Below are 27,995 nucleotides of genomic sequence, written 5' to 3'. Positions count from 1 at the left end.
AGATGAACCCAAAATGTTTACAAGAAAACTACACATGTACCAGATAGTTATTATAGTGATAGTAAATATTGTGATAGTAAATGATGTTTTGTGTATCGAATTTATACAGCTTGGAGACTCAGGGGGATTTGAAGAAAGCCCTGTAGGGAAGCAGTACGAATCAATTTATCAGAAAGATGAACCTGAATTTTTGATTGAAGATAAAGTGCCTATTATAAGAGAAGGATTTAATTATGATAGTAAAGAGGACGACGATATAAAAACTTTGCTAGAAGAGAAGTATAAGTTCAAGAATGATGAGATGTCCACGAGGTATAGGATATCGAATGATGAAGGGGGGTATCCAGGTTTGTGATGATAATTTTCAAACTAATTTCATCATTAAAATAAGCCTTACCATTTTAATGGGTAGAACTGAAGGGAAGAAGTGACAGAGATATGGATTGTGTAAATTGATCATAACTGATAGAATCTAAGACGTACCTAAACGTGGTCTTTTTTTAAGTCTAGATAAAGAGAAAGTAAGAGTAAAAATCAAGCTTCTTTACATCTTAATCCTTATTGTTAAATTTAATTAAATTGTTATTATCTTCAAAGCTCAAAATAACTGAGGGCAAATTCACACTCAGCCCACAGAACATTTTCTCAGAATCCTAAATTCCAATATTGTCACACTCCAGACGATCGTAACATAGCGTGGGCCTTCCGTTCCTACGCCGTCCGTCGAATCGTTGGTGGCATGGAGACCAGCATCAGCATGTATCCCTACAACGTGGCCATCTCCAGAAATGGCAAGCACTGGTGCGGGGGCTCCATCATCGATGAGCAGTGGGTGCTGACTGCGGGACATTGTCTGGAGTCGTAAGTTCTAGTTCTATTCAGGTTACGGCATGGAGATCACGCTGCCGAAGCCGAAGGTGGACTGGACGAGAATTCTTTAGTGGTCGCCTAATGTTCAAAATTTGGCCTTAAAGTTTTCAATAAATAAATAAGCATGCACCTATTCGTACTATGTGGTCATCTCCAGAAACGGGCAGCAAGTCAAATTAAAAAATCAAGGTGCGGAGGCCGGTCCTTTAGGAAGAAGTTCCAGGACGCTTATCAAGCTAATAAATGGATTTTGATTTTGATTAAATAATAAATAAAATAAATAAATAAATAAATATCCTTGGACATTTTACACTGCGCTTCTAGTCCCAAACTAAGCAAAGCTTGTACTATGGGTACTAGACAACGGATATAAACATACTTAAATACTTTTTTTTTTGTAAATACATACTTATTATACATAGAAAACACCCAGTCCAATACAAACAAATATGTTCATGCACACAAATGTTTGTACTGTGCGGGAATCGAACCCGCTACCTCCGGAATAGTTGTCCGTTTCGAACCACTACACCAAGCGGCCGATTTGATTTGATTTAGAAATATAGATACGATCATTATAATTACTTAATACACTCTCATTATCACCGGTTCCTCTTCAATAAATCATTAACTTTTGCAGGGCCTACGATGGAGACAAGAAGAAACTCCAGCCCTTCATAGTAAGAGCTGGAAGCTCCTTTCACAATAGAGGTGGATACCAAGCTAGAGTAAATAAGGTGAAATATCAAACAAAGCCCAAATTGTTGCAAACAAATTCGTATAGGTCTTTTAATACAAGAGTTACTAACGCCCGTATTCACAAACAATACTATGAGGTCTCACAGTGCGCATGGACGCACAGGGTGACACACGAACCAATCACTAAGCTCTATTCAACGCTATGCGTTCGATTTGCTGCATCGCTTGTGAACACGCGCGTAAGAGTTATTTGCAACAACTATTTTTATTATTTACCAGGTCTTCTTCCCAAAACACTACTCGCCAGGCAGCGCCGACTTCGACTACTCGTTGTTGCGACTCGATAGACCGATGCCTATAGGTCGCAACATAGCTGTGCTGAATCTGCCTTCGAAGGACTACGTGGTGAAGGAGGAGGATATCCTGATTGTGACTGGATGGGGGAGTACAGATGTAAATATGTATATTATTTCTAGAGAGTTGGTCATATAATAAAGTCATAGATATTTTTTTGTTGACAGGAAACCGAATTCGACCGTAATGAAAATAACTCACAGAAATTAAGATATAACTACTTCCAGACTTAATAAGAGCTAGTGTTTAGTTTGGCATAGCAGTAATCAACGTCGATGGTAGCTTTTCATTAAAACTCTGATCTTTTAAAAATCTAAGGTGGAATTGTGTAAAGCAATCGTAATCATTTGACAGTTCATAACGTACGATAAAGTCAGTTAAACAAAGCGTTTGACAGAATAATCGTACGTTATGAACTGTCAAATGATAACGATTGCTTTACACAATTCCACCTCTGATTTCTCTACAGATAACCTTCTTTTCGCAGATAGAGCAAAGATGCCCGATACAAACTTTTTTTAGTCTCACCCAGCTGAAATCATTCCTGTATCTTTGAAAAAGGTAGTTAATTTAATTATTATTCCAGGAGTCTGGTTTCGGCCACATCCCGGACCGGCTCCGATTCGTGCCGGTTCCGGTGATGGTGATCGACGACTGCCAGAAGTCCTACCGGTTCTACATCACGCCGCGGATGATGTGTGCCGGGTACGCGACGGGAGGGAAGGACGCTTGTAATGTGTGTACATGTGAATTCATCATCATCATCATCATCATCATCATCATCATCATCATCATCATCATCATCATCATCATCATCATCATCATCATCATCATCATCATCATCGTCGTTGTTATCCCTTTCAGACCTGGCGTCCACAATTGTAGACATAAAATATAAATCAAAATTATGAACTTAACACTGTACATTTGAAACTTAAAACGGTTGTCTTCATTTGTTCACATAATAAACTACCTAATTCAGTACTTTTAACGCCATCTCTCATGGTATAATAGCACTAATTGACAAGTTTCAACCAGTGCCCGAGCGTGATTTGAACTGTGCAGGTGAGCTCTTTATTTTATTTCGAAAAAATATGAAATAGTAACAGAGATCTTCTGTAATAAATACTAGCGTGTATTTATTATTACAAGGGACACGTGGAACATACAATTTGTGTATTTTGTGTTGTCTTTGTATTACTAATCTCGAGTTTTAGATTTGTACTCAAATGATCCCATCAGGAGGCAACTGAGCATTTTGAAATTGTTCCAAGTGATAACGGTTTTATTGTAAATTCTTTTTTTTTTCAACTTTTTTATTGTTCAAAAATACATTTATGTCAGAAATAATATAATATATTTATGTTATGTATTAAATAATTATTTAAATCATTTTTTTATATCCAGATAATATACTGTCAAAATGTTCTCACCAGAGGCCTTGAGAACACTTGATGACGGAAATCTTTCGGATTTTCTGCTATCTTCAGATGACTAAGAGAAATTTGGAGAAGCCATTGATCTATTCCTCGAAATTATTGACAGTATGTCTACCTCGGACAAACGATTCAGCTAGGTAGGTCCAATTTCTAGAAAGAGGTCATTCGTCGAATCCAACTCGGCTGGGCAGCGTTCGAGCAATTACGCAACATCTTTTCGTCCAAAATACCTCAGTGCCTGAAGACTAAAGTGTAGGTACAACCAATGTGTGTTACCATTAACGACTTATGGTTCGGAAACGTGGCCTCTCACTATAGGCCTTATACAGAAGCTCAAAGAGGCACAGCGTGCTATGGATAGGGCTATGCTCGGTGTTTCTTTACGAGATCGAATCAGAAATGAAGAGATCCGTAAATGAACTAAAGTCGCTGACTAGCCCGACCGATTAGCACGCTGAATGTGCAATGGGCAAGGCACATAGTACGCAGAACTGACGGCCGAAGGGGCAGCAACGTTCTGGAGTGGAGGCTGTGTACCGGAACAACGCAGCGTGGTACGTCCACCCACAAGGTGGACCGACGACATCATAAAGGAAGCAGGAAAGCGCTGGACGCAGGCCGCTACCAACCGAGCAACATGGAAACCATTGGGGGAGTCTTATAGGACTTTATTCCTATCCTGTATTCAGCAGTGGATGTCCTATGGCTGAGATGATGATATGATGATGATGATGATGAAAGAAGATATTTAATTTTGTTATTTAGATAAAAAAATGATTTTTTTTATAAAAACTGACCCGGCGAACTTCGTACCGCCTTAGCGTAGAGATTTTCTTAATATTTTTTTCCGTAAGAACCATCCTTGGACTTCCACTAACATTTAAAAAAAAGAATTATCGAAATCGGTTCAGCCGTTCACACGTGATGCCGTGACAACGCGAAACGGGTTTCATTTTTATATATATAGACTAATTAAAAAGTGTTCCATAAAAGTAAGTTCTATCATTTCAATAACACTGTTAATCCTATAAGTTTTTTTCACGTAAGACGGATGGCCACATTTGTAGACATAAAAAGAAAATGCATTTTCTCGAAAAGTATAACACTAGGATTTTTTTCATTATTTTTTTCTTACATACCTTACTATACTTTAGTTGCATAAATTTTACTAAATTGATCGGGTGAAAAAAAATAATTCAGGTCTGAAAGGGTTATTGTCATCTTCATTATTTTCATCATCATCAACAACAACAGAATAATCATTCAACTGTTGAACATTCACTGCTGAACTTACATGATTATGTTAGACCGTTCCTTTGTTTAGAGTTTATGAGCCGGTTGCTCATACCTACTTATGTATGTAAAACATGTACCTATGAGTTTAAAATGAAAAAAGCTATAATAGACTAAATTATTTTCAACCGAAAGACGTCCACTGCTAAAGCCCGGTCTGTGAGCACCTACAATTTTGTCCAATGACCCCAAGCTACCCATCCTTATCGCTCGCGCGTAATTATATTGCTCTCGCGACTGTGCGACGGGCGCCCGCAGTGAGTGTGCGAGCGCGACAGCAACATAATTACGCGCGAGCGATAAGGATGGGTAGCTGGGGGTCATTGGACAAAATTGTACGTGCTCCCAGACCAGATTATAGACAAAGGCATTTTCAAAAGATTTTCATAGTTCATAACTATCGACCGAACATGGAAGAGACCTGCCTACTACAATTATGGTTCCTTAATCACCACTCGATGGTGCCTTTATTCGCCAGCATGGCCCTTTGTGAAGAGGAGCCATTAGATCTACTTAATATCATCATCATATTATCAGCCACATTACGTCCACTGCTGAACATAGGCCTCCCCCAATGACTTCCACATCGCACGGTCGGTAGCGGCCTGCATCCAGCGCCTTCCTGCTACCTTTATCAGGTCGTCGGTCCACCTACTCATTTGTGCCTTCTACACCTACTCTACTTACTTGGGTTTAATAAAAAAAGTGTTTTTTCAGCATGACTCAGGAGGACCAGCGGTCCGCGATGGGGTCCTTCTAGGCATAGTCTCCTTCGGCGGCAAGCAGTGCGGAGACCCGCGGTCTCCTGGCGTGTACAGCCGGGTCTCTGAGGTCACGGACTGGGTGGAAGAGACCATAACCAAGAACGAGGCTCAGAACGTGCCTGAACTGCAGGCGAAGATAAAAAAAGCGAGGATGAGGGAGAGGGAACTGCAGAAGTGAGTTCATCATCATCATCATCATCTTAGCCATAGGACGTCCACTGCTGAACATAGGCCTCTCCCAATGCTTTCCATGTTTCCCGGTTGGTAGCGGCCTGCGTCCAGCGCTTTCCTGCTACTTTTATGATGCCGTCGGTCTGAAGTCCAGTTACTTGTTACATAACTATGGTAGTTAATGGATTTTTCAGTTTTGGTAGGAAGAGAAGTACCTCCCCAACCCGTCTGGTAAATTAGAAAAGGTCTTGCTCCTGCAGTGGTGACTAAATGAGCGATGATGATGGAGAAGAGAAGTAAAATAATCAACATACCTCCAGCGAATTGGTGAAAAATAAAATTTTATAATCGTTCGTTCGTTCGTTTCAGCCGAAAGACGTCCACTGCTGGACAAAGGCCTCCCCCAAGGATTTCCACAAAGACCGGTCCTGCGCCGCTTGCATCCAGGTACTTCCCGCGACCTTCACCAGATCGTCGGTCCACCTAGCGGTCCACGTAGTCCACCAATATTTTATAATGCTGCATCATAAAATTCTCATTTGACATAAGCTATGACAATTTAACTGAAAGTCTCTACAATCTAATATCTCTGTACCTGTTGCTGATGGACGTTTTGGGTAAAACTGTAAGTCCACAGTGAATTAAATAATTATCTAGAAAGATATTTTATACCTAGGTCTAGGAGTTTCTGAGTGACCCCGAGTTGTAGGTATGGTTATTGGTTAGTACAGTAGTTTAATACAGTAATAGCCCCTCTACCAAATAGTAACTTTATAGACAGGAAGTTGTCATACACCGGATATGAGCTTAACCCTTCATTTGGCAAGACGTAAACTGTTTGATTTTTCAATAAAATCTATTTAGACCTAATTGTTACTATCAAATAAAGTTAAGAAAAATAATAAAAAAAATATTTGGTTGGTATTTTCGCGAAAAACGATTGTTGCTTATTTACAACATTGCCAAATAGGGGTACTTAAATAAAACATTGAGATATATTATATAATTAATTTTTTAATATGAAAATCTTAAAAAAATTAATCGTATTTCACATTTTATGCATTAAACTAGTTTTTGGCCATTTTCGCAAAGTCGACAACGACCTTTTTCTTCAACATTTGATAGATGACTCATGTCATCATACTTCACAATCATTATGCCGAGCTAAGATTGGCTTTTTGTTTTCTCTTTAGCTTCTGAAACTGGTATGTTACCGTTATCTGCTATAGTTGTTGACTTCAACACAAGAAAAATGTGTTTATCATTTAAATCAGTTCAGCTGAATAAGCGTGAAGAGAGACAACACAGAGACAGACAACAAATTCTTCCTCCCTCCTAAAATGCTGTGCCCGACAGGGTCCATAATTGCATCCAAAGTAATTACCATACCATCTCTGTAACATAATTCATGTAATACATGTTTGATTTATTGGGTATTGACACTCTTTTGTATTGACAAAAAGCTAAACCTATTTTGTTAGATGTTTGGCACTGTTGCTTCTAGGCAACATCGAGGTTCGGAAGCATGTCATGTATTAGAAAACACAGTTTCTACGCCAAATATTGCTTTATATGATTAGTTTGATTTAATATGAACAAAATTTAGACAAAACAAAAACAATTGGAGTTCATAAAATAGTATAAAATCATAAAACTTCCGTCTTTGTTATTGTCATTGCGCGTCATCTTGGTGTCTTACAGAAATATAGATATGAAATCAGTCCCAAACTCAGTCGACGACCGATTTACTAGTGTTTTGCTGAACTAAGCTTCGTAACAAAATCGAATAATTTGTACAAAACTTATTATTTGGTGCTGTAGAAATATTCAAAGTGGTTGTTGCTTAAAAGCATCACTGCCAAATGAAGGGTTAATATTAAACTTCCGACGTCACGTGGGCCTTTAAGCCCGTATTATGAAGTGACAACAAAATTGGTATGAATTTGAATAAACAATCACGAATAAATTCAAAGGAATCATGATTGTTGATCACTTCTGAGACAAGTGCCTGCTGTATGATTTTGAGTGATTTTGCAATGAAACAATGTGAGTGAATTTGCACATTATTAATTTTCAAAAGTGCCTGGACAGTAAACTTCCAAAGTTGCAGGAAAGGTGCTTTGAGGATGTGTTCCTGAACTTTCGTTGCTGACTACCTGTGCGAAGTTTTCGAGTCAAATTCTTGCGAAACATCACACTGTCTTGTTTAAATACAAACAAACCGGGCGATGTGGAAATCATTGGGGGAGGCCTATGTTTATCAGTGGCTGCCCTGTAAGTAGCTGAAATGATAATGAATTTCTTTTCAGATTCAAAGCTCGCGTAGAGGACAAGAAAAACAAAATCAAGAGCTGGCTCCGAGACACCCTCAAGTCGCCCACCTTCATCAAGCTGGCCAAGAAGAAGCTCAAGGAAGCCGGCTACCAGACCAGAAGGTTTCACGTGGTGGAGACCAACGCTAGTGCCCTGGATGACCAGGCCATGGATGAGATTAACCTGTCGAATTTGATACATGAAAGGATTATTGAAGGTATGGACAGTTTTTAGTTTTTCAGCCAGTGAAAGCAAATTGTAACAAATCTACACTAATATTATAAAGAGGAAAACTTTGTTTGTTTGTTTAGTTGTAATGGATAGGCTCAAAAACTACTGGACCGATTTTAAAAATTCTTTCACCATTCGAAAGCTACATAACTCACGAGTAACATAGGCTAAATTTTATTTTGGAAAACAATAGGGTCCCGTAAAATATTTGGGATTTTCATAAGACGTGGAAAAGCGCCATCTATCGTCATTGCTTAAAATCTTCTTGCGCCTGACAAAAATTTTTGAGGTACGTAAATATTCATGAAGGCAAAGCTGTCAAACGCCATCTATCGACATCATTAGTAAATTAGTAACTAAATATTACATGTACTATGAATAGCGCTGTTCGTAAATAATATTGAAAATTTAATAAATAAAGATATTTTATGTAATTGAACCATTCACTGTATGTACCTATTTGAATTATTCACTGTGTTTAAACGAGCAAGTCAAAGTGTTAATTAGTGACTTTTTACAAACTTCCTTGCAAATTCTTACTATGTGCCGCCATCTACCGAGATGAATATTAGGGTACGGTTCAGCGGCGGACAAATGGGATGGGCGCGTGGGCGATTGTAGTTAAATAGGATAAGAATTACTTCGTTTTTATTTTCTGTATGTAATTTGTTAGTTTTTTGGTAGGGTCTTTATTTTAATTACTTAGGTTGGTAGGTAGGTACTTACTTATTTGATTTTAATGATAATTACTATAGGTACGTATAATTTTAGTAGAAAGAAAGGTAATTGAATGACTAAGTGACTCACTCACTCATCACGAAGTCTCAGAAACTACAAGTCTCACTGGCTGATCAAAGCCAGGTGATCAAAGTGGAATACACCTCCTTTTAGAACGTAGGTAGTCACTAAGACGAAATTTTGCAAAATTCAATCTTTATGGGAGTTAAAAAGGGGGTTGGAAGTCTGTATTGCAGTCCTCGGTTTTTAAAGTAAGAGACTTGAAAGTTAAAATGTACGCTCACTATGATCTCTAGATATTGTGGAGGTGTACATAATATACTGTTCGGTACACTGTGGTACTGTGTACACATCGGTTTGCTGACGATATTGTGGTCATGGCAGAATCGTTGGAAGATCTTGGAACAATGCTCGAAGACCTTAATCGATTTTCCCAACAGGTAGGCGTGAGGGCGAACATGGACAAAACGAAGCTTATGTCGAATGTCCATGTTGCGCCCTACCCAGTTTCAGTTGGGAGCTCAATTCTCGAGATTGTCGACAAGTAGGTTTGTCTACCTTGGACAAACGATCCAGGTAGGTCCAATTTCGAGAAAGAGGTCAGTCGTCGAATCCAACTCGGCTGGGCAGCGTTCGGGAAACTACGCAACATCTTTTCGTCCAAAATACCTCAATGCCTGAAGACTAGAGTGTATAACCAATGTGTGTTACCAGTGATAACTTACGGCTCGGAAACGTGGCCTCTCACTATAGGCCGTATACAGAAGCTCAGTTGCACAGCGTGCTATGGAGAGGGCTATACTTGGTGTTTCTTTGCGAGATCGAATCAGAAATGAGGAGATCCGTAAACGAACCAAAGTCGCTGACATAGCCCAACGGATTAGCAAGCTGAAGTGGCAATGGGCAGGGCACATAGTACGCAGAACTGATGGCCGATGGGAGAGAATGGTTCTGGAATGGAGGCCGCGTACCGGAAAACGTAGTGTGGGACTTCCATCAACAAGGTGGACCGCCGACATCGTAAAGGTAGCAGGGAAGCGCTGGACGCAGGCCGCTTCCAATCGATCAACATGGAAAGCATTGGGGGAGGCCTATTTTCAGCAGTGGACGTCCTATGGCTGAAATGGTGGTGGTGGTGGTGGTACATATACTGAAAATGTATCATTAGAAATCAACCACGGGGGCTAAGGAGATAAAAGGAGGGTTGGAAGTTTATATTATGAAAGTCCTATGTGTTTAAAAAGTAAGAGAGTTGAAATTTAAAATGTATGCGCTATAAATGCTAAGAGCGGACTTTACGAAACTCCACCCCTAATGGAGTAAAACGAGGTCCACGCGTACGAAGTCGCAGGCGGCCGCTAGTCTTATGTATAAGTACCTAACGGTTAGTGCTCCTGCACACGACGCCGCTACCGCGCCGCCGCCGCGCCGTCGCCGCGCCTTTGCACTGTTTCTACGCGCCGCATGAACACCGCCGCAGTGCCGCAGCCGCGCCGCCGCCGCATAAATTCGCCCGCGGCGTGGCCGCGGCAGCACTTAGGTACACAGACTAGAAAAAAAAACATAACCTGTGACTTGAGTATGTCCCATTTTCATAGGCATTAATTTGGTCCGCCTTTTGTATTAAATTTACCTGATATTTTATATTAAATTGTGCATTAACCCAAAATAAGCCCAGAGTCAAGAAAACGACCAAATGGCACCAATGATGAAATAATGGTACAAGTTCTCTTGCGATGCCTATAAAAGAAATTGTAAATATGCCAAATTACATAAAAATCTGAGATTTAAATAGTTCTGGGCATTAGGGGTTAAGCATGCAGACTTAAATAAATATTTGGTAAAGTCCTCTGTTAACAAAGGATTGATAAGAATTTTAACTAGGTACATAGAAGTTACATAATTTATATTTAGTTATTTAATTTTTAGCGTTAAGAGTCGCATCTCAAACTAATTTGAAAATTATAAATAACTTGAAAAAATCGAACTGCCTAAGCGGAAGGTCGTGGGTTCGATTCCCGCCTTAGGCAGTTCGATTTTTTCAAGTTATTTATAATTTTCAAATAATTTATATTGTTTGTTAATACATAATTTTGGTGTAAGTTTCGAAATAATAAACATGAGACCCATCAAAAAGCCACAAACTATACAAATCATAGGACAGTGGCGCCAACTAGTGAGCGCAGTCCAGTAGCTTTTCTTGCATGCGTAAAAGGTTTTAATTATTGTGTGAACTAAACAAAACCTCTTGATTAAAAAAATGTTAGAAAAAGGACTTTTTAACGTCATTGTGTAAATATTTTTATTATTTCACAGGTGATGACGGCAACGAAGCAGAAAAATTATTGCGCACACTAGCGCTCCAAGAGGTGATGTTGAACAACAACAGTGAGGAAATCTTCTACAAAGACATGGAGAGCGAAAGCATGGAGACCTTCGTAACTTATATCGGCAGGACTGAATAGTAAAATTATTATCTATACTTATAATAAATCTGTAGAGAGGTCAATTCTGTACATTAAATATATTTTCAAAATAACTATCAGGGGGTGATTAGTGATCGATACTGATGCCAAAAATGCAATCAGTAAAATTTTTGTCTGTCTGTCTGTCTGTCTGTCTGTCTGTCTGTCTGTATGTTCCTTATAGAAACAAAAACTACTCGACGGATTTTAACGAAACTTGGTACAATTATTCTTCATACTCCTGGGCAGGTTATAGGATACTTAGGAATTCCCACGGGAATGGGAATTAGCGGGAAAATCGTTTTGTATGAAAAATCTAAACCGCTTAAATAGAAAAAAAGATTGATTATTTTAGTTCCCAAAAAAAATATTCATTTTTATCTTCAAAAGTACTAAACAGCGCCATCTGTTATAAAATAGGAGAACTACGTAATAAGAAACATTTTGCTCTTTAAAACGTATGTACATTTTAGTTAGTTATAATTTGGATAGATAGCGCTGTGCGTAGTAATTGATACATCTACTCGACACTAGATGGCGCTAAATAAGATTGAAAATATTATGTCTTTAGTGTTACTACTCACCAATAGATGTCGCTGTACGTGTAACCTTTAACAACTTTTACTGTTTTTTTTTACCAAAAGATTTTCACTAATAGTCGTTCACCCATCCAATGACAACCACAACATAAATGTTTAGCTTTGGTATGATGTGCTGATACGGGCCTACCGATAATAAAAAAATATCCTACCTACCCTTTCATGGCAGGACAGTAATTTTCAGGATACAAACAAGATAACCAAAATACCTACTACGTTTAGTATTATTTTTATCGCAGAAAGGTTAGATGCTACTAATAGCTATTATAAAAAATATAAAATATAGGTACAGTAATAAAGTATCGTGTGACCACATTTTAATAATACGATCTGATGTCGCTGTTTTATAATAGAATCTAGATTTTCTTTGTATGTCTGGACTAGATGATAAAATATTCAGTTCGCTCGTAGGTACCTATAGGACTATAGGATGTCAATGATCCTGGTGTCAGTATACCTACTTAATGATCCACTGGTATCGCCCTTTTAGTGGTTAGTAGCACGCTATTATCCCGTGAAGTGCTCCATATAGTGACTAAAAATTCAAGAAATTATGCAGTTTCCCATCACCCGCGTCCCACCTCAAACCATTTTCGAGAAACCAAGCGTTGATATTTGCAAAAAATGGTCCATTTTGTATTATTCTTGCTTGCGAGCTTTTTGTTATTAAAAATACAAATTACCTACTTTATTAATTATTATTATCACCGTAACATGATATAGATCTTGACGCCACATACATAACTGAGCAACAATTAACATAGTAATGTGTTGCGTAACTAGAAGCAATAGACCAGGAGCGCATAGGATTCGAAGAATGTGTACAATTCTAGGGCCTTTTAATAGAAATACGATAGGTACTAGCATTATAGGTGACGAGAGAATGAGAACATCAAATGAGTCATAAATCGTCTACAATAAACAGATTGTATAAAAAACCGAACAAGTTTAAGGCTGAGTTGCGAAAAATGCGACTTCGTACGCGTGGATCCCGTTTTAACCCCTTAGGGGTGGAGTTTCGTAAAATCCTTTCTTAGCGGATGCCTACGTTATATCATCTACATGCATGCCTTTCAGCCCGATCCGTCCAGTGGTTTTGGCTGTGCGTTGATAAATTACTATGTCAGTCAGTCACAGTTATAGATTTACTCGTAGATATCACGTTTGTATGGTTCGACTTAATTTTTATTTAAAAAATAAAACTCAATTATTTACTCAATTAATAAAACTTTAAACATCTACTACTTACACCCCTTGAGTTAAGTGGGGAATCCCTAAAAAAATACGTCTCTTTCATGAAAACCCAGACTAAGCTTTCGGTCCTAAAAAGCTGATTTCTTTCAGAGGTTTCTTTGCAAAGCTAATCCCAACTAATATTATAAATGCGAAAGTAACTCTGTCTGTCTGTCTGTCTGTCTGTCTGTCTGTCTGTCTGTCTGTCTGTTACGCTTTCCCGCTTAAACCTCGCAACCGATTTTGATGAAATTTGGCATAGAGATAGTTTGAGTCCCGGGAAAGAACATAGGATAGTTTTTATCCCGGTTTTTGAAACAGGGACGCGCGCGATAAAGTTTTTCTGTGACAGACAAAATTCCACGCGGGCGAAGCCGCGGGCGGAAAGCTAGTAAGAAATAAAGAAGGTTATTTTCAAATTAAACTCCTGAATAGGGTGGCAAAGTTTGTATTTAACATTTTGTGGTCAGATTTAGTTGAAACTTTTAATAATCTTTGACAAAATCGAGCACCTTTTTCAGCATTTAAAATCATTCAGTATTATGTATATCTAAAGATCGAACATAAACATAGTGCAGAGACTGCAGAATGGCATCCTAAGAACCATCTCAAATGCACCATGGTCCATTACCAATACTGAAATCCATGTTGTGAGCATGAGAACTGTTAGGGAGGAGCTAAAGCTGACAGGGAATAAATACAAAACGCGACTGGAAAATCACCCAAATCAGTTGGCTACTGCGTTGGCAACCATCAGCTACACCAAACAACTGAAGCGCCACGATATACTTGGTGACAGATAGTGAATGAAGAGTATCCTGCTGGGGAGCTCCTTGAACATGTTAAAACTGCATGGAACAAATCTGCTTATAGTTTGGGACTGATTGCATAATTATGAAAAAAATATAATTATCTAAAGATGTGATATGGGTTTACCCCATCTCTTGTTCCCACCACTGCAACTCCTGTTAACAGGATCTACGAAGAAACTTGTATTCAATATTTTGGACGTCGGATTTCAAACTCCTCCTATCATATGTTCATCTGATTAATTTCGTTGCGGGTCCAATGACAGTTTAACTTTCTCCCGGGACAAATTTGACCATCATTGGTTGGGTTATTGGCGGTCAAGCTGTAGATCCTGGCTACACAGGAGTTGCAGCGGTGGGAGCTAGAGGAGGGAAAAGTACTGAATCGGATGTACCTATGATAATTATGACACTTAGATTGTTCTCAGTTAGGTCCATTGCCGGGTTGAATCAACCTGATTGTCCGATAAGATGGATCATTATGGAATATTGTTATCGGGCATTGCATTGTGCATTTAAAAATGCGTAATCATTAGTAGAGTTTTCCTTTTTTCTTCTATGAAACAAAACTTTCGTCAGACATTGTAACTGACACCAAACTTGATGATTCACAAGGAACAAGCTTATAGAGTTAGTCACTCAGTGTGATATTTGTTGTCTTATTTCCAGTAGAGAGCCTTATTGACGCCTTTAGTAACTTATAGTCAATCAAACCAGTGGATAACACAATATTGAACGCATAGAAAATTCTTATTTGAATGAACTTACAAACATAAATGTTTACTCTACAAAATCATCATAAATGCTATAATATTTTCAGTCAAGCCTCATAGTTGTATTGTCTATAACGACAAGTGGAGTGGAATGCCTCTACAATGTTTTGAAAAAAATTAAATTTGGTTACACAACAATTGGATGGTGTCATGTAATACTTATATTCAAGTAACCAGTTTCTAACATATTCTGGCTTTTATTCTTTGCATTCAGATATTTTTTATTTTGACTACTTTGGTATTCTTTAACTTTGTTACTGGTGGTTTTCTCTCTCGTTCTTATCACTGCTTCATTCAATAAAGCCTAGATCCTCTAGGATCTTGGTTAGATCTTAACGTAGATCTTTACCTTGAAAATGGAAAAAATTAAGGATTTTCTGTTCGGTTTGATTGGTGGTAGGGCTTGTTCTAAATCCGCCATCATCCATCAACCATCTTAACTAAGTCTGTCGCCATAACAACAATGTTAACAGCATTGTTGTGTTCCGGCAGTTAGAGGTAAGATAGCCAGTTCCTCCGTGGTTGAGGATTCCGAATGAAGCTCGCCTCCACCTTCGGCCTGATCATCATTTACCATCAGGTGAGATAAAGGCCAAGAGCTTCCTCGTTGTGGATAAAAAAAATATCAGCCTGTCCCTTGCACGAAATGGGTGACAGTGAACCCATTTTTTAAATATTGAACTTTATTTCCGTCACAAATCCATCTTCAAAACGTCATCTAAGAGGCTATTTGGCAAGCGCTCATAACTTATGATGGACTTAGCGTTGCATAACGCGGGCCAAATCCGCCGATGGCATGAATCGAGTTACATAACTGTTCTCATTTCTGTCCGCCATTCTATTTTCTAGCCATTCCGCAAAATTATCAACTCGTGCGCAGCGATTTTTATAACACTTCCCCGGAAGGTAGTTCTGGTAAACTTGTGGGTCACAATGTCACAAAACTAGTGACAACTTTTGGAGTGAGTTATAGACTGGGACGTCTTCAATAAATACTAGGGGGGCTCTGGACATTTATTAAATGCCTAGGTCCCATTCTTATGAAGGGTCCCATTCTTATGAAGGGTTCCATTTCACAAATTGTCCAATGGAAAAGTGGAACCTGAATAACAAAACTTAAAAGTGTAGCTCAATTGTACTTCTCAAAATGCTCTCGAAGTATAGAATAAATTTAATTTTAGTTTTTATTAATTTCCGCAGAACATCGCGGAATTTTCCACACAAAACTTACATAGTTTTGTGTATGATGAATAATTTAAAAGTAACAAACTACTCGGCCAAAGTAAATCAGTGTGTTAGCAGTTCAAATACATTAATTAATCAGTATTATTTAATTCAATGACTAATGTAAAGTATTGTTCGAAAATTGGGTTCAATCGGACTGCATTTTGAATAATGTCAAGGTCGTTTATTTATATAAATTAGATCATGAAAATATGAAGATCCACAAGTCCACAAGGTGGACCGACGACCTCATAAAGGTACAAGAAGGCGCTGGATACAGGCCGCCACCAACCGGCCATTGTGGAAATCATTGGGGGAGGCCTATGTTCAGCAGTGGACGTCCTATGGCTGAAATGATGATGATGATGATGAGTAAGAAGATGTCTAGAGAATCTTGCGTAGGTCGTGTGGTATGGTCACCTTTTACTCTTTCCATGGATGTCGTAAAGGGTGACTTATGGGACAAAATATGGAAAAATTAGAACTTTAGCAAACGTAGAGAGTGCAGGTCAAATCCTTCATATGCCTCCGCCAAATTATATGGTCTTGGTCATGCTTCAGCAGTGGAGACTTAAAAACCTGATGATTAGAGTCCAGAAGAAAACTTTGAATCGTTCGTTCTCGTTCGTTTTAGCCAAATGGCGCCCACTGCATCTGCTGGACAAAGGAAAGAAACGTTTATTACGATTGAACATCACTTACTCGTAGTTAAGAACAAAGAAAGTATACAGAAAAAAAAGACAAATAGCACATAAATATCACAAGGAAATAAAAAGTGAACTGAGCAGTGCCACCCTGTTGTAACAGCGATGCCCATCGCAATGGGACTCCACTCAGCATATGCCGTGGCCCACGGTGGGGAAGGCCACGACACTGGTTTTCAGTATGCCACAAAGGCCTCCCCCAGGGTTTCTACAACGACTGGTCCATTGCTAGGTATGGCTTCTAGTCAGATACTTACTTCTTGCGACCTTCAGCAGATCGTCGGTCCACCTAGTGGGAGGTCTTTGAAGTTACTTGGAAAATTAAAAGTTTTAAAGCGTTTCTTGAACATTTTTTTCACAACACCTCGAAAAGATTGAAAATTAAATACGTTAGGTACCTACGGTAGGTACTGTACATTAGAAAATGGAAATTCTTGAGGAGACCTTTGTCCATCAATGGGCGTTATTTGGCTGAAACGATAAATTGTACAAACTGTTGTATAAATAACGCAGTTACTACTAGATTTATCAATTACCACCAAGGAAATAATTAGTAGTAATTAAACTGTAAACAAATAATCATGTTTAGATCATGGGAAACTGTTGATGAAAGTAATAAAATCATCTCTTGTAAGAATACATTATAACATTATTGTACTAATTAGTTACTAATCTATGTCAACAAACATTAATGAGTGTGACGTGTTTTTATACTCAATACGTGAATTTATTGCTTCCTTAATAGTACATTAGGTGTTACTTTAATGTAGTTATAGATATTAATATCATAAATAGAATGCAGTGTTAAACATAGTAATAAATAGTTATGTCAATATAAATGATTTTAAAAAAATCAAGTACTTATGAGATTCGAATATCCAAGCAGTTTATAATGTTTGAATATTGTTTTGTCGTTTTCATAAAGATTCAGTCAATAAATCAATTTTATGTAATGTTACCGTGTTTATAAAATCAGCAGAAAGCAAAGCAGTTAAAAACAGTACCTAATTATTAAAAACATAATAATAATTAATCTAACCCATTGCTGATCGTCAAAACCGTAGTATACTTACCATTTGTTGGTTTTTATCGTTATAAAATAGTTAAGCTGGATAAAACATACCTACCTGCTAATTGACAATAGAACACAAATAGATAAGTGGATATATCAGTAAAATAATCATCTAAATCAATTATGAATATAGATAATAAAAAACGCGGCTTCTGCTCCCGCGCAATCTAAATGCGCATTTGGTATAGGGTTGCCACTGCATCCCTTTTAGGACATGTACTCTACGGGACTATTCCCACCTCTCGTTCCCACCACTGCAACTCCTGTGTAGCCAGTATCTACAGCTTGACCGCCATAATAATATAAGCTATATGTTTTCCTAATAAAGAAAATAAATAAATAAATAAAAACCTAACCAATGAAGGTCAAGTTTGTCCCGGGGGAAAGTTAAATGTCATTGGACCCGCAACGAAATTAATAAGAAGAACATAGGAGGAGTTCGAAATTAAGGTTCGTACACATGTGCTCTAGGTGACATCGCGTTTTTTGCAGGAACTGCTTTTTTACAGGCTCCCGTTGAGATACGTGTTTTAATTGGTTTTAATACTAATATTCACACGAACATCCAGTTTGCAGTGTCCCGAAAAAACCGATCCGTTCGAATTTGGGATTAGAATTTAAAACACACACTTCTGTTCTCACGACAGGACAAGTTGCGAGATCATGGATTACTGGATCCAGCAAAGCTGGATTATCATGGGAACAGGTCTTTAGGTAAAGGAATATGTTAAATAGAGTCTCTCTACTTTGACACCATTAAGCTTCAACTACACCAACGCGTGCAGATCGCCATCTCCGGCCGAAACCATGACAGTTCACGCGACCTGTCATTTCCCTATGATCGCGCCGTGATCTTGCCAGCGATGGCGATCACGCGTAAGTGTGGTTGAAGCATTACATCTGAATGACTAACTAAGCTAACTCAGCGATCTAAAGTGATTCTTGGCCTCTTCTTACTCAACTGCGACAGAAGGAGGGTTTTGTTTTTTCTTACTTACCTATCCCACCAATTTTAGCCAATCACAATAAAATTGACGGATGTCATCATCTACTAATACTATTTTCTTTACTTCTATTAAAATCGTAATCTCTCTAAGGATAATTTTAAAACCACACGTTGTCGCTTATAAACCTTAATAATCTTACTAAAACTGTCATAATCCTCAAACCAGTCATAATTCCAACTTACAATCACCATCTTGCTTTAATAGCAAAACCGTACTTATGACTATCTACATTAGACACCAATATCAACTTTGATGTGCGTATACCACCCACATTTTAATCGCGTACCCACATCCTCCGTTACTGCCAACCCTAACACACGCACACATGCGCAAGCTGCGTACGCGCAGCCCTCTGTTGCAATCCCTTAAATAGGTCACCCAGACGGCAATAGAAAGACGCAGGGCCGGCGCCAGGGCGATACGGATCGGTTTTATTATCGGTAAATTATCATAGATTAAGTCTGTGAATTATGCATTTTGGAGTTTTGAATTGGTAATAGAGGATTGTAATTATGAATCAGGAAGTGAACGTGTGGAAATTTTTGAGAAAGGAATAGCGATTTAAGTTATTTTACTCTCACTTACGTTATTTTACTTACGCATAGCTCGAAGAGCTGACGGCCGCTGGGGCAGGAAAGTTCTTGAGTGGCGACCACGAGCTGGAAGACGTAGCGTGGGCAGGCCTCGCACTAGGTGGACCGACAATCTGGTGAAGGTCGCGGGAAGTACCTGGATGCAAGCGGCGCAGGACCGGTCTTTGTGGAAATCCTTGGGGGAGGCCTTTGTCCAGCAGTGGACGTCTTTCGGCTGAAACGAACGAACGAACGAACGAACTCTCACTTATTACTCTACAAAAAATATGTTTGCTGACCTTTTTGTCACGCAAAAAAAACGGTTGAAAAGTGATTAGTTGTAACTGTCGTTGGTGTTTGAAAAAAAAACTGGAAAAAAGCTTTTTCGCAAGTTTATTCAACGATCAGTTTATATTGAATTTACAAAATAATGTGCAAAATGACAAAATCCTATATTTTATATTGTAAAAATAATATGATTTAATCATTTTCAGTTTAATCCTACTTGCCAATAAGAGAAGTCCAAGTCCGTCCCTTACATTAAAACTTAAAAAGATTGTTTGCATCTTTTAGTTAACAATTTTAGGTCACAGGCCCTTCGCGTGTGTGTGTGCGTGTCTATTTCGGTTGATAACTCCATTTGATACACACGGAGGTATGCGGCATTCTGTATCAATCCTCAACTGGGTATTTATGAAGATTAATTTCAGCCAAAGAATTTTATTTTTTGATGGAGGTATTTTGAAAAATGTGGGTAGTTGTGTGCCTTGGGAAAGAAAGGCTATTCACGTTGAGAGATGTCAGAATCTTTACATAATAATATATTTTCTTCAAACTCTACCCCATACTTCTCTGTTCATCTTTTCATCTTTTCGGTAGAGCGTTTTTTTGAAGTACCTGATTTATGACATTAGAGATAGAGAAATAAGCCCGAAATAAGATCTATACTGTTACACTGTATAGAGAAGCAGTTCATAACATGTTAGATAATGTAACACTACCTAGTCTTGGTATCCCACGAATCCTGCTGTAATGTGTGCCTTAAAATAATAAATGGAAACTGAAATGAAATAGAAACGTACTCAACATCTTATCATCCTCATTTTATTTCACAAACTTGGTATTCACTGGTTGAGATTTTATCGGTCAAACTCTACATCCTGTCTTCACAGGACTTGCAACGATGGGAACATGGTGTGGGGATCACTATCATCCGCTTTGCAATGGAGGGAAGTCGAACCTTAACTTCGAACTCCTATGTTCTTCTGATTAATTTCGTTGCGGGTCCAATGACAGTTAACTTTCCCCCGGGACAAACTTGACCTTCACTGGTTGGGTTTTCATTGGCGGTCAAGCTGTAGATCCTGGCTACACAGGAGCTGTAGTGGTGGGAACGAGAGGTGGGAATAGTTCACTTGCAGACTATGGAAGTTTAACTGGATATCTAAGTCTCCAGAAGACTTTAAACTAAACTAGACCTCGTATATTAAGAACGACGCATTTCCACCATCTCAAGGTTGCACCAAACGCAGGCCACGGGTCATGTTGACTAACGATTCTTTCGTGTTAATTGTATGCCGTCTGTCCGGTAATCAGGCCTTGCTTGAATTAGTTCAATTAATTAATTCTCCGATTTGTACTCGTAGACTGACCTATTGTCAATAGATAATAATAATGACAACTTTGGGCTCCGATAATAAAAGCATGTAGTTCCGGCAGAGAGTAGAATAAATCATCATCATCATCTCAGCCATAGGACGTCCACTGCTGAACATAGGCCTCCCCAATGCTTGGCAATGGCAGTGGCAATGGGCAGTGCACACAGTACGCAGAACTGTCGGCCGATGGGGCAGAAATGTTCTGGAGTGGAGGTCGCGTACCGGAAAGCGCAACGTGGGGCTTCCACCCACATGGTGGACCGACGACATCATAAAGGTAGCAGGAAGGCGCTGGACGCAGGCCTCTACCAACCGGGCAACATGGAAAGCATTGGGGTATAATAAATTATGGTCCCAAAATGGTGTTAGAGCAAGCTATTTGAAACGAGTATAAGCGACCTGGAAAGGGCCTGACCTACTTTATAAGAGATTTGTATTTGTATTAATCCCACCTCTCTTTCCCACCACTACAGCTCCTGTATATCCAGGATCCACAGCTTGGCCTCCAATTGAACGCGACCAGTGAAGGTTGAGTTGTGCCGGGGGATAGCTAACTGTCTTGGAACCCACAACGAATTTAATCAGAAGAATATAGGAGTAGAATAAAAGGCATAAGGCCACACTCTTCCCGTGGATATCGGAAGAGGCGACTATGGGAGGCGACAAAGTTGCAGCGTGCTATGGAGAGGGCTATGCTTGGTGTTTCTTTGCGAGATCGAATCAGAAATGAGGAAATCCGTAAACGTATTAGCCCGACGGATTAGCAAGCTGAAGTGGCAATGGGCAGGGCACATAGTACGCAGAACTGACGGCCGATGGGGCAGCAAGGTTCTGGAATGGAGGCCGCGTACCGGAAGGCGCAGCGTGGGACGTCCACCTACAAGGTGGACCGACGACATCGTAAAGATAGCAGAGAAACGCTGGACGCAGGCCGCTACCAATCGATCAACGTGGAAAGCATTAGGGGAGGCCTATGTTCAGCAGTGGACGTCCTATGGCTGACATGATGACTATGGGAGAAACATGCGAACATCAGGCCTCCCCAACCACACGGATTGGGCCAGTCAGTGTGGGGAGTGTAGGCTGAGTTTTTTCTTGCCTCTAGTAAATTAGAGACACGGTCGTGTCCTTCCACTGAAAACTTCTTCTTCTCTTCGGAACAACATGATTCACGTTTGCAACTTAGTCCAGGAGGTATTTGTCAATTCTAGACATCTAGGCGAGACATTAGTAGAGTCAATTTGACCCCTAAGTATCTAAATTATTACTCCATTCAAAAGTTATACAGTCAGTTTATAATGACAATCGTAATTTAACTTCTTGGAACTTAACTGCTAATATATGCGTAAATCTGAGGGGAATTTAAACCGCCAATGACTAATCAAGACAGGTGGCCCTTTCTTACTAACCGTAGGATATTATAATATTAGGAACAGAGGTTTAGTTTGTCCGTTTATTTGAATAAAATCTTTAACTGATATTGGAACTCTACTTGCAATGATCGAAAACTTAGCGTTGATGATGCTAAATTATTCGTATACGGTAGGTACTATTCCCACCAGCCTCTCGTTCCCACTCCTGTGTAGCCAGGATCTACAGCTTGACCGCCAATAAAAACCCAACCAGTAAATTGTTAAAAGTACCTAATAACTCGTCGTAATGACTTTATTTTATACGACTGATATTTTTCTTTTTAATCCACAACGAGAAAACCCTTGACCTGTATCTCACCTGATGTAAAGTGATGATCAGGCCGATAAGGTGGAAGCGAACTTCATTCGAAATCCTCAACCACAGAGGAACTGATCTTACCTCTAACTGCCGGAACATAGTAAGTAATGCTGTTTGTATTCAAACAAAAGATCCTTCGAACAACTGATCATAGCACTGAAATATAGAAACATTTAATTTGAATCAAAAACAAATCAAAACGTGACAAACTCGGACAGAGCCGCCGGCAGACGTTAACTCATTTGTAATTATGTCATTTTTCCTTCGTCCGTAATGTAAGTGATGTGTATTCTTGATTGCGATACTAAGGATTAGAATACACGAGTCATATTACAGTCTTATCAAATTAGCTAGATAGAGACCTTAAATTAAAAGCGGTTATTTTAAAATACAAATAAAAAAAACCCAGTGCCTCAGTGCGGTGACAACGAAGTAAAAATCCCTTAAAAACAAATGTTATTGTATCAAACTACTTCTAAAATAATTCTGCTTGCTGAATTCCAAAGGCTAAGCCTTTTAAATAGATTGTGGCTTGAAGAATACACAATATTTCATGTTTAGCCTTTTCGGTATTTTTACTTTCATTGCAAGTACCTCGAATATTAAAATTTAGAATACACAATGTTAACTTTTTGGCCTTTTAAATATTTTAGCTTGGGGAATACCATCCCCACTGCTTGCGCTGACACACTTTCGCTACCACGAATATTTTATAATATTTTATGTATTATATTAGATTTTATATTTTTGTATTTGTACTATTTTGCACCGCCTACTTAAATTCTCTGTTTTGTTTAATTTTCTGGTTAGCTGGAAGAGAATGCCACATGGCATTAAGCTCGCCTGTTGTACCACTGTATTTTTATGTGTGCAATAAAGATTTTAAATAAATAAATATTAAAATTTAGAATACACTATATTATTTTTTTAGTCTTTTATGTATATTCGCCTGTCTGCACCCACCTTAACACCAGCCTGGGGAATACCATCCCCACTGCTTGCGCTGACACACTTTCGCTACCACGAATATTAAAATTTAGAATACACAATATTATTTTTTTAGTCTTTTATGTATTTTCGCCTGTCTGCACCCACCTTAACACCAGCCTGGGGAATCCATCCCCACTTCTTGCGCTGACACACTTTCGCTACCACGAGGTACGTGCCGCAAAATTTGAATACTGTACTTTTGGTTTCTAATGCGAGTTATGTTTTGATGAATATGACTCTACCTTTCTTTGTTACTCGTGTTTGTAGTATAGGAGTTGGAGAGAGATGGAGATGAAAAATCTATTTTGAGAATTACAAATAAATAACAGAAAAAGGTTTTCAATTTGGAATAATAGATTAAAATTTAAGTACCTAATGGTAGTTAAATTGAAAATAGCTATTTTCCTAAAGGATGGTTACTCATTTTCTTTGTTCTACAAAGTATCAATATTATGCTGAATTGCTGACATAATAGCTGAAAATGGTTGTGCAATTCTCATTTATTAATTCTTATTTTATCAACAGAATTAAAGTTAAATCTTTAGTACTACTTCTCAATACTCTATCAACATTTAGCAAGAGATGTGGTTGAGGATTCCGATTGAAGATAGCTTGCGCCTTTGGCCTTATCATTACTTTCCACCATGTGAGACGCAAACTAACGCCCGTACTCACAAACGATGCTTGCTTAAGTAAAGCAGCCAATCGAACGCACAGCGTTTAATAGAGCTCTGTGATTGGTTCGTGTGTCACCCTGTGCGCCCACGTGCACTTTGAGACGTCATAGTAATGTTTGCGAATACGGACGTAAGAGCTTCTCAACCATAATTCAACCAAAACAAAAACATTCACCGAGAATTATTATTCCAAACATTAGTCACGTACGGAACGAAGTACTAGGCGCGCATAGCGCAGTGTCGGTGGTTCTATCACAAAGCTGGTTCGGCCTCAAAGCGAAAGTGAGTGTTACGCAACGCTCATGCCGCCTTAGTAATTCGTTAAGCTCCGCCAAGTTTTTGTGTCAGAACGCCGGTGTTTGACACCAAATACCCATATGGTTTGACGGGTTATTGTCGGTTTGCCATTACATCGATAGGCCACGAAAAAAAGCATGTATGAATTCTATTCAGGAATTTTGTAAAGTTCGCCACACTTTGTATGAACGTTGTATCGTATTAACAATAAGCCAGTTTGACGTCTAGATTAGTAAATTAATAGTTTAAAAAACTAAAAACACGCTTTTAATTACTGAACTAAAAGGCAGGATCCTAATTCAATGAACCCAAACTTGATGCGATTCCGCCGTTTCGTTTAGGAGTTCCTATGGCCACCTTCCAGTCCCATCATCAGACCATCTCGATGGTATCATAATATTGTATTGTTTTGTAATCTAATCTACATAATACATGCCAAGTTTCATGATGATACAAGAATTAGAAGTGCATGTAATTTAGATTCTTAAATTCCATTAGACAGTTTTTTTTCTGTTAAAGATGCTGCTTAAAGATTAATGACTTAATGCCATAAAGCATACTCGCTTTATGGCATTAAGTTCACCTCGCGTACCAACTTTTGAGGCACCAAAGCTTAAATGCCCACATGGTGACGTTTTTGTCACGCTACCCACGGGTTTCCAGGTATTCGATGATCACACCTACGTGGCTGCACCCATGTCATTAATATTGTTTAAATTGAATATTTGAAGTTAGACCATTTGAGCACTTCTGAGATCTATTAGATAGTCTAGCAGACAGATTTCAATACTAATTATAATTATTGATTGTGGAAATTGTAATAGAACCAAAATGGTGACTCAAACGTTGTAAATGAATTAGCATTATCCTGCGGCTTACGACAAAGCGATACCTTGTAGAGTTGAATCAAATAGGTATAAGGTAACTATGATTTTGTGCTACGAAAGGCACATTTTATGGTTTTTCATGATGAACGAAACCAGGGTGTTGGGCTTATAATCGTAATTTACCACGTCGTAGTTCACAGTATCAACCTCACCTGATATCCCTCAGAATAGAGGGAATGATTTAGAAAACACACTATCACAAGCTTTTGGTAGGTATTTTGATCATTATATTTTCGCACCCCCCCTGGAAGAAGTATGCAAGTCCACTTGTGCGATATTTTTTTTATTGCACTAAAAAATCGAGAAGGAGGTAATACATATTGTCAATTTTTTTCATAATTTTTCTCTTAAAAATGAAGAAATTATGTACAAATATGTAAAATATTGCAACATTAAAATATCTAAATTTCCATAACAAAAACGAAGTAAATATATTTGCATTTAAATGTTTAATAAAGTTCCGTATGAATAATAGCATATTAATGTTTACATACATCTTCCACGAAGACTTTAAAAAACATTTTCGCGTATCTATTGTTGCATACTTATCAACCGACTTCAAAAAAAGGAGGAGGTTCTCAATTCGACCCGTATGTTTTTTTTTTAGGATATTATTTGGTGGGTGTCGTAGTGCAAGTTCAGTTGCGTAGTTTTTCCACGAAACTTTTGTGCTGGTAATTTTGTGCAAGTCTAGATGCCTAATTCTTCCACGAAGCTTTTATTCAGATTATAAAATATAACAATTGATACGTTATTTTCTACGTAGATATCTTTGTGTAAGTCTAGTTGCTAATATTTTGCGAAACTTTTGGCGGTGTAGTATTTTATACCGATATTGATACATTTATTTAGATGTAATTTAGTCATTAACAAAGCACAAATTAACTTAGTTTCAGTCATTTAAGTATCCAATCCACTACTATTTGCACTAAATACCCCCGTAAGACTGTGTGTTTATCAAAAAATCGTCCCAATGATTACTTACCACGTGGTAAAATTATCGGTCTTTATAAGTACAAGATCCATTTTAAATTCTGTCTCTCTCTTCAGTAAATCGTTATCGTAGTTATCGTGATACATTTTCATCTTTCCAGAGCTTATGCGTGTATTGCCAGCATGACAAGGTATGTATCTATACGTCTTTTGGAGCAGTAAGCAACAATAGGTGTGTCCCCAATTATAAAATGACACAAGTTTATATGTATTTTAAGGATTATTGTAATCAAAAGGACATACTCGTAATGGTCAGACGTTTAAAAATGCAACAACCTGATACAAAACTGTTGCCATCTTTTTGTATGTACGATGAGCGAATACTGACTGTATTCTTTTCAGGTGGTACTTGATCGACTGGACGCCAACCTTTCGCAGACCTCCACAGATTGTACTTGCCACTGGAATGTAGTGCCTATCCTAGTGTTGACGCTATTTGTTCAGTAAATTGCATTTATTTCCAGGCCTTATGAAACTCCTCGCTCAGACAAAGTTCCTATTCTGGTTGCTTCACAGGTCCGGCCACTCTTCAACAAAGCGTATAAAAGCACCTATAAGTTTTGGACCAAATAAAAACTGTTCTTTCTTTCTTTATAGGTTCAGCCAAACCAACGCAATCTCAAGCGATCAGCCGGCGTGCAGTGATGGCGATTAGACTTAGGGTTCGGCCAGGAGACAATTTTCCAGCGAAGACTTTAAGAGGTTCTGTGCAGAGAGGAACATACGGCTTTATAATACCATTCCCTACTGGCCACAACAGAATGGAGAGGTGGAGCGCCAGAATAGGGACATTCTCAAACGCCTCAAAATTTCTCAAGTGGAAAAAAAGAACTGGAAGGAGGCTCTTCTTGAGTACATGGCGATGTACAACAGTACACCTCACACAGTTACAGGAAAAACACCTGCGGAACTGTTCTTTAGACGACAATTTAGAGACAAGCTGCCTATGATTCAAGACATGACGCATTCCTCGGCGGACCTTGAAATGAGGGATAGAGATAAAGAACTAAAAGAAAAAGGGAAGGAATATGCGGACATGAAGAGGAGAGCTACTGGTTGTGAATTGGAAGTTGGAGATAAGGTATATGTCAAAAATATGACTAAACAAAACAAGTTGAGCTTGAACTACGAACCCGAGACACATACCGTCGAAGAGAACAAAGGAGGAGACGTAAGTCTCCGGAACGATGAAACTGGTCAGCGGATCAGACGAAACGTCGTACACCTAAAACGTGTGGAAGGACAATGGAAGGTGTTAGATGAGGAGAATAATGCCAGTGATGCTCAGACAAATGATAGTGGCGATGTAAATCAATCACAACTCGGGTGGATAAACTGAGGGATGATAATGAGGAATAATTGGAGATTAAATATAATTGGAATAAGGACTTTCTGATTGTACTTGGTAATGATGATGATGCATAGATACTTA

At 38.6% G+C, this 27,995-nt stretch overlaps 1 protein-coding gene across 1 annotated transcript; it reads left to right on the top strand.

Annotated features, from left to right (window-relative positions):
• The first annotated feature begins 13 nt into the window (after positions 1-13).
• LOC114355959 (uncharacterized) lies at positions 14-27,902 on the top strand. The gene is made up of 10 exons (XM_028309009.1): positions 14-347; positions 681-861; positions 1,511-1,607; positions 1,849-2,022; positions 2,510-2,659; positions 5,373-5,593; positions 7,900-8,120; positions 11,189-11,310; positions 26,665-26,694; positions 27,324-27,902. Exons 1-10 carry the CDS (start codon positions 14-16, stop codon positions 27,900-27,902), a joined length of 2,109 nt encoding a protein of 702 aa, XP_028164810.1.
• The last annotated feature ends 93 nt before the right edge of the window (positions 27,903-27,995 follow it).

Source organism: Ostrinia furnacalis, unplaced genomic scaffold (assembly GCF_004193835.3).
Source record: "Ostrinia furnacalis isolate ACB-3 unplaced genomic scaffold, ASM419383v2 OfSCF2596, whole genome shotgun sequence".
Lineage (NCBI taxonomy): Eukaryota > Metazoa > Arthropoda > Insecta > Lepidoptera > Crambidae > Ostrinia > Ostrinia furnacalis.
The sequence above is the reverse complement of the archived record's forward strand: the minus strand, read 5'-3'. Positions and strand labels throughout refer to the sequence as shown.